A 14,076-nucleotide genomic window follows, 5' to 3' on the forward strand; every position below is an offset into this window, starting at 1 on the left:
ACTAGAACTACTTTACTTTGTGTCCAGTGGATGAATTAATTAATTTCCAAATGTTTGGCTTTTATAGCTGTTGATGGTGGTGGGACTCAGCGTAAATTAAAATTTCTTAATTACTCTATTGTCTCCTTTTGTTTAGTCTTTTATATTACATTCTTCGAAGTCCAGGGTGTTGACATTACATCCTGAATATGATCCTCGTTCGATGAACTGGCATTATTTATATTCCTTTTAAAATTAATTTCTTGCATCTCGGTGGCGTGACTCGCGTATGAATTTAACAAAAAAAGTTATTGTTGTAAGTTACTCCTTATTACATCAGCTATCTGCCAGTGAAAGTCCCTTCAAAATCGGTCCAGCCGTTCCAGAGCTTAGCCTGAACAGTCAGACAGACAGACGGACAAGATTGAAAAAAAAATATGTTGTTTTGTTATATGTACCGTTTATATATACATATGCATTTATTAAAAAGCAGTTATTTTAATATTACAAACAGATACTGCAATTTTATTATATGTATAGACTAGCATACGCCCGCGGCTTCATTTGAGTTTTAAGGGCTTGTCGTTGGTTAATGAAGGTACTTTAAAACATCTAGTCTAAATATATTAAAATAACCCAAAACTTGGTCTTTTGTTTAGGTACAATAACGCTACATGGAGCTAATTTGTATATCAATTATACTTGGATGGTTGTACGTTGGACCCTATAGGTGGTGCTGCGATCGGGCAAAATCATTTAAAAAAAAACTTATTACACTCAGCTATTCAATATATATTTCTTTTTTTGCAGCGATGTTCCTCAGGTTGGATCCCAGTTTGATTCAAATGAACCAAGTACATCAAAAGCAGGGTAAGTGTAAAAATCATTTTCAAGTTTATTGTGAAGCGATAAATTACAGACAGCGCTTAATTGAATACAAGGCTTAATTTTACTATATGCAATACGTATTCCGATCTTCGTCGACTTAGTACAGAATTTTACAAAATATTTAATTTAAATGAAAATAAACAATGGTCAGGATTGTCATTTAATAAATGTATGTATGTTTATAAAGTCGTGTTGCCTGACTGACTGACTGTCAAAGTACAGCCTGCAAACTGAGCCTAGAAAGCAATGACCGTATGTTTGTTTTATAACGTAAACATCAGTTCAAACGGATTCCTTGAAATTTGACTTTAAAGGGGGAATCGAGAGGGAAAACTTTGTACGAATTGTATCTATACGAAGTTGGAATGGACATCAAGTGTACTTACTTATAGGCGTATCATTGATTTTAGAATATATATATTTAAAAGCATATAACTTCATATTAAATAAAAAGCGGTTATGAATTAAATAAAATTCAAACATATTTTTTTTATTATTACAATAAATTTATAAAATAAAATAATTTATTGATATGAAGTTAAATAGAATCGTAATTCTCTTTCTAGCATTCCAGTAAGAGTAGACGTGAATGTGGCAGGACCCTCTGGGCACAAAACTAACGTGTAAGTTACTTATATAACAAGTAACTATTTTTATTTAATGCACCCTGATCGGACGTAAAACTATGTAATAATCCGTTGTAAGATTGAGATTTACTCTGTAATAAGTAATTATTCTTATAATAGCTTTTAATCCAATCAATTACTAAACAGTTTAACATTTGCTATTTTGTACGCATTTATTGGCAATTAATTATTATTATTGATTTTCAAATAATATTAACTATGGAAGAACATATATATTTACAGAAAACAAAAACAAATATTATGATACCAACGATTTTAGGGTGGAATCTGTACACCCATATATCTGTACTATTTGTACTGTACTGTGTATCCCAGAGATCGATACTTAGGTACATAGTACATAGATAATATCTCGAATCCTATTTACTACGGTTCGAAGGCTATGGTACTTACTAACTTTATTAATATCAGCTATAAAAATATTTCGAACGTTAAATATATTGCACAGCGATCTTATTTATAATTAGTTGCATATTTTTAGTTAATTATGAATGTATAGTAATTTCTAGTGTCTTTGTTATGTACGTATTTCATATATTTTTTTTATTTTGATGAGTTATTGAGTTGTATGCTATGAAATTTATTGTGTGCGAATATAAAATGCGAATGAATGATTGATTATTATTTTAGAACATTTGTGCTATCTTTGTAAAATCAAGCTTTTATTATATGCGATTTGTATTTATAGATTTGCGTTATATAAATTACGCTAATCCATGCCTGCCTTGCGATTATCATATTAGGTGTAATTTATTTGCCTTTATAAATGTAAGTGCGTTTAATTTCAATAATATCTCTTTCAGAAAAAACAAGCCCAAACGATTTGGAAGATCATTTGCATCTGAAGAGACATCGTTTACGGATGTCACATCAAATAAATAAAAATATAATATTAATAGGGATCACAAATAAATGTACAGAATATATTATAGGTTTACATAGATCAATAATTTGATTTGTATTAAATTAGAAATGTTTATACTTAATCTTTATAGTATATCGTTGAAATGTTTGTTGGTTCGGATTGGATCTGAACCATTTTTAGCCCAACGACTACGTATTTAAGAGCACTCGGTGCAATTTTAAATGTTTATGTAAGTACATCATAATCTATCATTATATCATATTTTTGATTAATAAGCTTAGAATAAGTGTAGTATAATTTTTTTATTGATTGACATAGTCAATTATATAGTAAAGAATTGTTATGTTCAGGTCAATTTTGCGAATATGCTAGCAGTCCGTGTCAAATTTAGTACGATAATTTCATGTTAATTGGTGTTTATTTATTTATTTGACAACACCAACAAGTAGTACAACAAAAATACACAGTAAACCAAAAGTCATAATAAGTAAATGGGTAAATTGCCTACTTTTTTACAGGTGTTCTAAGATTACTTGGAAATTTAAATATAGGCATGTCAACATTGTAATAAGCTAATCGATAAAATAAAACATAAAATTAATAAAAATAAAGAGATTAGATTCAGAGTCATATTGTGTGAGTGGTATTTCGTTCATGTTTTCAAACCAATGTTTGTCGTATAACTGAGTGAGGATGCCATTAATATTTTGTTCCGTGGTAAATCAATCATCGTATCAAGTTGAGGCGTCGTTTGCAGCGGATGTGTACAGACATTTGACGCAATGTCGTCAGATTAATTCGCTTATATAGAACCCGATCTCTCGAGCTCCGTAAACAAACAACAAACAGGTTTCATTTTGATGGAATGGACGTACCATTCCATCAAAAGGATAATAAATATAAATGATAATGGTTGCTGTCCTACTCTTTAAAAAAATAGCGTGAATCTTCTGCGGTGCCTTTTAACATGATAATGTTTCCTATGAGGTCACACTTCGGCTCATTGCGTGGCGCTCTCATATCCACCGGATATGACTTTAATGTCGATCAAGCCTATATCAATTTTTCCTTTAGATGGTAACAATAACTACGAATTTTCAATAGTTGGACTTCAAAGGAGCGTGGCCTTCCATGGTCCACCCACCTTACTAGTATTAATCACTACCAAAAATCGGAGCATTTTTTAAATGATTATATAACTTTTCAAAGTTGCGGGGTCCCACAACTAAATCCAAAGACTGAAACGGGGATTTAATTTAATGTCATTTGGATATAAGATGACGCCTCTCTCATACAGTTTTCATATTGGTTGACGTTAACGTTTTTTGTTCCTGCGAATCGTAGCGGAATACGTGATGTATTACTTAATTACAACATCCCTCAGTTAACGAACTGTTCATTACAAAAATATGTTTTCACACCGGACTGGTAGCGTGTGTACAAAAGTTTGTTTTCTAGAATTTAAAATAATTTTCGCATAATATGGAAAAGACCTACTGAACAAAATTATATTTTGAAGATTGTCGACATTATACCTATTTTAGATAAATGGTATTCATTATGACATTATTCCAATTTATATTTGAGGAATATTTAATGCCTAATTACAAGATAAGATTACTACAACTTAAAGGTGTATGAATACTTATTTTATATGTTTATAAAATATGTATTCATACAATCTCTGGTATTTTATAACCATATTAAAACTATAATGTATGTTATAATTCTATTTTTGTATGGTATAGGTTTTTGGCCGAGCATATGGGCCACCTGATGGTGAGTGGTCACCACCGCGCATAGACAATGGCGCTGTAAGAAATATTAACCGTTAAGAAATATTAGTATGGTGGAGGTATATTAGTAGTTATAGTTCACAAACTAAAATGTTATATACGTTGTACTTGTAGTTACACTGCCTCACTTACCCTTCAAACCGGAACACAACAATACTAAGTATTGTTGTTTGGCAGTAGAATATCTGATGAGTGGGCGGTACCTACCCAGACGGGATTGCACAAATGAAGAATAAAGCAACAGTTCTGATAGAATTGATAACACATATAAATCACTAAAACTAAATACGAAAACAATTTGACATTAAAGGCTAGTAAACGAATCGCATCGAGCGTGAGAGATCGACTAACTAATTAGCTATGCACTCTGGCGACTTACGAAGTTACGATATTACGCGGTGGCGGGTTGACGCGGAACAAAAGCGTCGCTCGGCCGATCCGGCGCATACTACGGGTTTCGCCCGAGTATGCTTGTGTATTAATATTTTGTGTTAATATTGCTATGAAAATAAATATATGAAGTGTAATGTCGGTGTGTATTGTGTATGTATATTATATTATTACATAAATAATAAATAAATGTTAAGTAGAATATTATATCGTATTTGTGTAATTGTATAGTGTAATAAATAAATATCATAAATTAATTATATACACAATAATAATTCACCTACACATTTATTTTTAAATCGTTTAACCTACCAAAGAATTTTTGCATGATGATAGATTCTTTTAGATTTAAGATACTTTACTTTTAATGAAATGGGTATATTAAAACCGAGAATATAATGTACGTAGCATTTAAAATAAATTATGTAAATATATTTATATCATAAGTAAATATTTTTAGTATGTGTATTTATATGTTACAATGGGAAATTTCGCATTATTGTCCGTGGATAAATATTTTTTATAACGTATCAAACTCGATGTTTTGAAAAATAAATATTAAAAAAAATGTACGTTGTCTTTTTTTATTATAAATAGTTTTATACATTAAGTGCCACAATATTTACAATTTATATCAAATCGTCATCCTCCTGTCCTTATCCCAATTTTACTTGGGGTCGGCGCAGCATGTCTTCTTCTTCCACACTTCTCTGTCGAACGTCATCTTACGAGTAACATTATTTCTAACCATATCGTCTTTTACACAATTCATCCGTCGTTTCTTTGGTCGTCCCCTACCTCTATATCCATCCACATCCATTCTCAAAACCTTTCTCACAACATGGTCCTCATTCTTCCGCATAACATGCCCATACCATGACAGCCGGTTTCCTTTCAAACTTCCTCTTATGTACCCGATCCTTACTTTATCCATTCACCTTACTCTTTCCATTCGTATCAAGTAGCGTCAAATTAAATATCCGAGATAAGATAATCCGAGAGAAGACTGATATTCTATCGATTAATTCTCGACTTTCATCAATAATAATTCGGAGAAGAGGTTATATTATAATAGTATCTAGGGGCCTGTGGTTCAGGTAGGCAACTCAATCGCAATACACCAATGTACATAATATTACCTAACATATAATATTTGTCATCGGCAAACAACAGATGAGAGTATAACAAAGAAACAAAGTCAAATGAATTCTTGGCTACACCTCTAGTTTAGTATAGTAAGCATATTTTCTTGATACTAGTATAAATAGAACTTATACTAAAAGATAACGATATATCTGCCTTGGACAGTAATCATCGATACTTTCGCGACATTAAAATCTCGAAACATTAATGCCGCCCTATCATCCTTACGTCTACGCGATCTATTAATTAGAAGGTTGGGCAGACGCCTTGACGTACCAACTGTGAAATATTACTCAGATATTTTCATAACCGGAACCTCAAGAAACCACGAAATTAACACACTACTTACTAAACTTTTTTTAAAAACGGTGTGTAGTCTGAAGTTTAGAAACGCATACTATTTCCTTATTTAAAACCCCAACAAACTACGAAACACTCACGCTTTTCGAATAGTATATCAACTGTCGTCCGCCATTTTTTTGTCACCATTTTGGTATTCCACGGATTTTACTCGACAAAATATTGTAAACAAAGTGAAATATTAAGAATATATATTTAACTTCGGATTTTTACAAATGCAAACAAAAATGCAAGACGACGACTCGTCCTCACTCTCTCATCTCTCACAGGACTTTTCCTAAAGAAAATCGGCAATTAATATAATAACTAATATAGAAAACAAGTAATATGTATATTTAAATTTTCAACTATATGATAATTTTTACAGGCTTATTCCTAGTTCTCGTTATATCTAAATAACTTTTATTTGTACACGGTCCAATTATTCAATCCCTGTAATTAAAAAAAATGAAATACTTTTCTTACACATAATATATTTATTTGTAAAAATGATATCTTTGAACATTTATTTCAGTTAAACTTATATTTAGGAAGAGCACATAACTCATTCCGCGCTCGACGGTGAATATAAACATCCTGAGAAATGTGTCGGAAAATATGCCATTTATATATCCACCAAGCATGGTGGAATAAGCGCCAAATAATCTCATCAAAAGAAGAGGCCTTAGCCCAGTTGTGGGACATTTGCCGGCATTCACATTAATATCTAATATACATAACATATATGGAAATTGTTTCAATAATTCCATTTTGAATTATTTATCTACTTGTTACACTTACTAGGACACTTAACACATACATTTAACGGATACTCCTCAGGATAATCCTCAGTATAGATTAAAATGCGTAAATACGTATAAACATCAATGACGATCCAGAATTATCGTTTGGAATTGAATCGAGCTTGACCCCTGATAATAATTATCAAATTCACTATAAGATTTATTATGGAAGAACTAAGATGCTTTAGGGGGTTTTGAGCCTCTTAGCCCTTTCACCTGAATCCGACACTGATTTTGTAAATATAGACATAATATATACGCTACAATTCTCTACATACATTTATACAACGATCACTTACAAAATATTATCATCATTAAAATAATGTTAACCAGAATTGTGATAAAAACTTCTCGATAACATTATTTTATATATTATGTATTAAATCGAATATAGTTTATACAAAATATGAGCACGAAGAGTTTGTGCAAATTTTCATACCAATCGATTGGGTGGCAATGGTTCCAAGTTCAGTAGCGAGAATGAACTCTCAGATAAAATTTGAATAAAAAAAGCAAGCAATCTTTAAGCTTACAGCCATTCGGATCAATCATACACCCAATCCAATTGTTTCGAGAGGAAATATAATATAAAATAAATATCCAGTTTAATTTTACATAACTTACAGTATAGTTTAAATTTATTAAAAATTAATTACATCAATTACCTAATAGACATTGAAAACTATTAAGTTTAGGAAAGTGCACTCCAGTGAAAACCTATAGTCTGTAAACCGATATATATTCCAATAGCCACCTGCATTAACAGTGGTGAAATATATATCAACCAATTGTGATATATAATAAGATACCACTAAATAATCGGCATAATATCACCAACAAAAATGCAACACTACCTCCTGTATTACAACATGGTACAAGTCTAATGTTTATATTGTATTGATAAATATCAATAAAATATAATCACCTCCGCCTCATTCCATCTCATCATCCTCACCTCAAACATTACATATGCAAATGTTACTAACTATTCGATCTTAAATTTTTAAACTAATCACACCCAATGAAGTTTGACTTCAAAATATCTTTTCTCATTAGCTTTTCCAAATAGTTTATTAATAATAATAATCATCTTTTTTTGTAACATAATTTTGTTCGAATTCTGTATAACTTAAACTCTCATTATATGTTATCACATAATAACATAAACTAATTGACATTTGAAATGTCAGTATAATTTCATTCATATTGAGTAAATAAATTATATTCAATAAATAAATAAATGTAAAAACATGTCTTCTTTTTTTAATTAATTAAATCAGTCCAAATCAATTAACAAATTGTCTAAGTTTCTCAAAATCCTGGCCTCCAAGGCCCGGAGCCATCATTTGTTCGTGGTTTTCTTAGACGGAGAGGATTTGCTGTAAAATATGTCCAAAAATAGTCCTGTAACAAAATAGAGAGTATGGTAAATATTCAATTTTCTATCCTAATATATAAAACTGTTTTCATATTAAAATCGTATCCTAACATTGTATGACACAAAAAGGGTTTTAACCCTCTCTAAATATATATTTCATTTAATATCTTTTTTTTTGGCGAATAGATATCTCTATATCTAATCACCCATAATCTGTTAAAACATCTTAAAACATATGTCATGTATTAACTTACACATTTATTTAAATATCTCTTAATATTTCCAATACTACAGTTTTCAAATGTAAAAGGATTTTACTAGATTTGTAATAGCAACATTACATTTAAAATTAATATTATTTAATTTAATAGGGATTTATACTTTGTGACAACTATACTAAACTACATTGTTTTTTATCTGTTTTTTAAATATTTAAATATGTTGCAGGTCATTTATAGAAAATAGAGACGATAGTACAATTCCATCGTTGACTTTTCCGTAGACATTTTGGAGATCTATACACTATTTTAATTTTGATAATAATTTATATAATTCAATTCTTACCAGAAAAGACCAACGTAGCACCAATCCATTGTCGTGTAAATAGAACGTTTCCGAATATGATGACTGAAGCCAGAACCGTGAAAAACTTCCTCGTCGTTGTCACCACTGAGCATGGAAGTGGACCGAACTCAGACACCTACAACATACACAAAGTTGTAATTTGTAAGCCTCCTCGTGTGACGCCATTTGTAAAAGTTGGACCAATTTGTTATTCAGACATAACTTTGCCCAAGTTTATCTCAAATTGTGTCAATATTATGTGATATTTCTCCAGTAAGTTAATATTATAATTAATACAGTTAATACATCACCGTAGGAAACTAGGGTACTAAGTTCCTATTGATATTACGGTTAAAGATATTTATTTTTAAATAAGTCACGTCTATAAGATAAAGGAATCTTTAAAAAAAATTGGATAGAATTTTAGTTATGAGCTTTAAAGAATTTTCAGACATTACTTATTATGATAACTGTCATTTTAAAAAAAAAAATATGTTTTAATGCTAAAGCTTAGAATGTACCATGTAAAATATGAACAGCTGTCCCAGGGCGCCGGTCAGAGCAAATGCTACTAAGTATACAATAATCTCTGGATGCTGAGTCACAAATGTCACAAACTTAAATATCTCCCCGCTTAAAAGCACACCAATTGCAGATATGATTGAAGACCTGAAAAGAGAACAAAAGTCCTTTATCCAAACTGTTTGAAAGTTTCAACATATAATATCACTTGCAATATTTATTACCACATACTGATACATATTCGCAATGTAGTTCTAAGCACAAACGCAAAGCATAACCATCGCTTAGTCATCTTTGTGGTTAAAAGAAAAATCTACTTTAGAAATGTTTTGCTATATTATTTCACGCATGGCATATCATCAATCATCAATTGATAAAATATTAATGTTGGTTTCTGAATTAATAAGAATAACCATCATCAACAGTCAGTCAGTTAGTCAGTCAGTCAGACAAACTATATCTGCTTATTGCTATATTCAATTATACTGTAGAATATTTTCTACAGTATAATTGAATAATTGTACTTCCTGTACATATATGTAACAATTAACATTAATGTGTTGAGCAGTAAAGACTGATGTGCTGCACCTTGCCGTGACGAGTTAAAACAAAGGTTTTATATTCATGAAAATATGTAAAAAAAATCATGATGATCTCTGGAGATGTTCAGTCAAACACTGCAAACCCCATTAATCTCATATCAATATACCGACATTAATTTATATTACATATATAATAAATATTACATATTTAAATATTTACATACCACATATTTGTGTTAAGCATCATTGAGTAGGCCGAAGGGGAAGATTCACTCTTTATTCTCTCCTGAAAGTATATTATTACAAAATGATATACGAAATGAATTTCATGCAAATACATTATGTTATAAATATTATCAACATCAATTAACAACTAAATAAAGATAAATAATAATAGTTTGGTTCGCTTTGCTAAAACTTATATATAGTACATTGTGATTTATGATATATTAGATAAATAAGACTTGAAATAACTATTACATTGGCCAGCGCATCAAGTAAGCTTTGTAAATACAAAATAAAATTAAAAATTAAACAATATAATGGTTGTCTACTATGTTTGCTTGTCTACAGTTAATTGATTACTTAATATCATTTATTTATACATATATACATATATATTATACATTAATATCATTTATGATAAACAAGATTATATTAATGATAAAAAGCGTGGAGTTAATGCTTGTTGACTTCCAGGCAGGAGACATAACATACATATATAATTGTATTTAATTTCTTGCTACTTTTTCTCGGTAGCATCTACATTCCGAACCGGTGGTAGTTTTGCTTCAAATAGTTTGTTAAATGACGATTCAAAAGTGCTTGTAAAAGCCTACTTGAATAAAGTATATTTTGATTTTTTTGAATAATGAATGCCTTGTTGATCTAATGGAGAGATTGTGTGGCAGTTGATCAAAAGGTTTAGGATTTTAATCCCAGGTCTCTATAATAATCTATATAATAAATAATATGTATTTCTATTTACCTGAACAGCTCCGGTCAATCCATCCATAGTTAAGGACATGAGCAGCAAAATTTCTCCTATTCCCATTCCTTGAGTGTCATCATTTAGTACTTTTTCTTGATCCTTGTACATGAACATAACAATACCAATAACAATAAGGAAAACAAACAAGTACTTCTTCAATGGATATTGTTTCCTTCCAATTAAAACTCCAAGTATCATCACTGGAATTGGCTTTGCTGCTTTACCAACAACCTTAAAATATATTTAACATTAATATATTATACATTTAAGAATTACATCAGTCTAAAAAACCATACATTCGCCCAACGAAGACGTTTAGACAGGGCAATCGTGTGAGGTGTAAGGGGCGAGAGGTGGGAATGCCTAGCCCGAACTGCAAACAAAACAATGTTAGTAGTTCGGGACACATCATTTAGGGCTAACGCGTGTCTGTTTTTTTTATTTTTTTACTTTGAATCATAAATGTACGGTGTATTCCCTAATATACATGTTGATTTATATTACTATATTATATCAGTATACTGGCCAGTGATAATGACGTCATAAATCAGACGCCATATTGTACCGGTGAGATGATATAAATGACATCGATTTTTTGACATTACCACTGGCCAGTATACTGATGTAAGTACAGAATTCGAAATTGTTTTCATTGTTAAATAAAGTTATAATATTGTTTTAATTATAATATTGCTGACGATGTTGATTTGCAATAAAAAATAATTTTATAAATATTGTTTACTTGTGACAACCCTCGCATCCTAACGCCGTCTAGAAGTTGTCGGCATTTTCCACTAGATCAAAGGTGTCGTCCTACTGTATTATTTTTTATATTGTGATTATATGTAATATATATACCAAACGTCAAATTGGTGTAACAATATACTATAGTAAGTATGCCAAGAACTTTGATTCGAGATCAAAGTTCTTGAAACCAGAAAACAGCAGTCCAAATTATTGCTGTTCGACCAGACAGACCTATCTTAAAAGTCTTACCATAAAAGATATGTCAGTTTATGTTAATGAATTAATAAATTTGTGTACCTGTGTTGGATAATTGATCCATTGCAGAGCCATTATAGAGCACACCATAGCCAACAAGTATGTGAGAGATGATGAAAAGTAATACAATGTTCGGGTAGTGTCTTTTTCATGTTGCCAGAACTGAAATAAGATTATAATAAAACATTAAAATGCAAAATTTAACCTTAAAGTTGCTAGTTCCAAGAGAAAAAAAATATAATTATATTAAAATACAAATTTTATATAACATATGTAATAAAGAGGTAGCATTTTCTTGCTTGTACGTAGGGTAATCTCCAGAACTATGTACCGATTCTTATATTTTCTCATTGGTAGAAAGCCACATTTTTACTCAGTACTATAGGGTATAAATAATATTTAAACCACATTATTTACTGTATTAATTAATTGCACCCATGCGAAACCAATAATATGTGCAAACAGTAAGTCAACAAACAAGTTTTTGCTCTACATAAAACTAACCTTTACTTATAACTAGGTGCAGTGATTGTAAAGACATGAATATCTTTATGTCCCCTGAACTGCTAAACATTTTATTACTATAAATTTGCATTTCATATATAAAAATGTGCCATATACATGATACAAACATATTCAGATAAGATGACTACATTTTTTTTTTTAATTTAGTGTTATAAAATCTTATAGAGAATATTCTAAAAAGTCCAAAAAGCATATATTTAAAGAAATTAGAATATTAACTGATGACTGAATGAATTTTGCGAAAGTCTGTCTGACTATTATTGTACCGCAGCCAAGCCGCTGAACCTAATTTGATGAAAATTGGTTCAAAGTAAGCTTGAACTACAAGGAAGAACATCAGCTACATTTTTATGCCTAACACCAGATGACACATCCCTAAACTGTTAATGAAGTCAAGAGCAGTAACTAGTGTAAAATATGTTGGGAAATGCATTAACATTTTAGTGACAAAATGAGATTTTTGTATTCCTTTCGTAAAAGAAAGTAACACAGAAGTGCAGCAGTGTTCTGCTCAGCTAGATTTTAGAAATTAGATTTTAGAAGCTAGATTTTAGAGATTTTAGTGCCACTATACCGATACTACCACTATTAAAAAAAATGTTTGTTTTTTTCAGTAAAAGTCTGTATTTACATTGATTATTACTTTTAATTTTTTTTAATTTAAAATTTGTATATTGGGTTATAATCATTTTATGTATGTAATGTTTTAGCTACAAAAATATTTTTCTATGACTATTAAATCCCACGACGAAATTGAAGGATCTCCAAGATTGCCATAAATAGGTACACTCCTACCCCAATTGACACTGTAGGAAAAATTACAACTGGAAATTTATAAGAATAAAGAGTCTCTAGATACTGAAGTACAGAAACCTATTTAAAAACTGGATAGTCCAACTGTCCCAGAAATATGTATCAAAAATCCTGTAAAGCCCTGTAAATTGCAAAACATGATCATGAATGTACTCTCAGAACATCTCAACTCTCTCCGGCCTATGAGTTTTTTTTTTATGAGTATATACAGTTTATACAATATAAATTAAGTCAGGGTTAAGTTTTTTAGTTTCTTAAAGTTAATCAGTATTGTATTTTATGATACAGATGATAATTAGAAGAATTTCTTTGATTTCTATTTCAGTTCCATAATGATATTTAAACATTGATTATAGGATGGAGGAGGATATTTAAAACTTACCATTAATATTTTAGCGAAGATATAATTCACGACACATTGAACTAGGACAAGGGAAAGCGCGCATGTAAATTTTTCGCCATCATATTTTCCTCGTGTTATTTTTTCTTGTAACATTGCAAATATAAAATAACAAATAAAGATAGAAGAAGCATAGAAAATAAATCGAATTTCACTTTTATGTTTAATCATGTTTGTATATTTGAGAATGTGATTGAAGAAAAAGCACTAAGCAGCTGCTCTGTGTAAATTATCGGAATGGACACGGAGATTATTACTTGTAAAAGACACGTAGCTAATATATTATTCACTTCAAAAAAATCGAGATCTACTACAAATTTACTTGATCGAATACAAATTGAACACGTACTCCATTTTTGTAACACAAACGTCAAAACAAATCTTTTAACAAGCGCATAAATTATTCGTTCAAAAATTGAAAATAACCTTAATACTAAAATCTATCACGAATTTTTTTATAGAATTATAAAAGACTTTAATATTTTTTTA

General features: G+C 30.2%; 1 protein-coding gene across 1 annotated transcript; it reads right to left on the minus strand.

Moving 5' to 3' along the window:
* Positions 1-8,093: 8,093 nt before the first annotated feature.
* On the minus strand, positions 8,094-13,960 carry Meigo (medial glomeruli). The gene is made up of 7 exons (XM_026634570.2): positions 13,570-13,960; positions 11,892-12,011; positions 10,845-11,078; positions 10,081-10,142; positions 9,314-9,461; positions 8,793-8,928; positions 8,094-8,254 (listed from the first exon to the last, which is right to left on the minus strand). Exons 1-7 carry the CDS (start codon positions 13,756-13,758, stop codon positions 8,193-8,195), a joined length of 951 nt encoding a protein of 316 aa, XP_026490355.1. The 5' UTR covers positions 13,759-13,960; the 3' UTR covers positions 8,094-8,192.
* Positions 13,961-14,076: the final 116 nt, after the last annotated feature.

The sequence above is a fragment of the Vanessa tameamea genome, chromosome Z, assembly GCF_037043105.1.
Source record: "Vanessa tameamea isolate UH-Manoa-2023 chromosome Z, ilVanTame1 primary haplotype, whole genome shotgun sequence".
In the NCBI taxonomy this organism is placed as follows: Eukaryota; Metazoa; Arthropoda; class Insecta; order Lepidoptera; family Nymphalidae; genus Vanessa; species Vanessa tameamea.

Coding starts and splice junctions, on each gene's coding strand:
- Meigo (XM_026634570.2), bottom strand. CDS start 13,758: ATGATTAAACATAAAAGTGAAATTCGATTTATTTTCTATGCTTCTTCT. Junction 10,143..10,844: donor GATTGACCGGAGCTGTTCAG/GTAAATAGAAAT, acceptor ATATACTTTCAG/GAGAGAATAAAGAGTGAATC. Junction 8,255..8,792: donor TGCTACGTTGGTCTTTTCTG/GTAAGAATTGAA, acceptor ATTTTGTTACAG/GACTATTTTTGGACATATTT.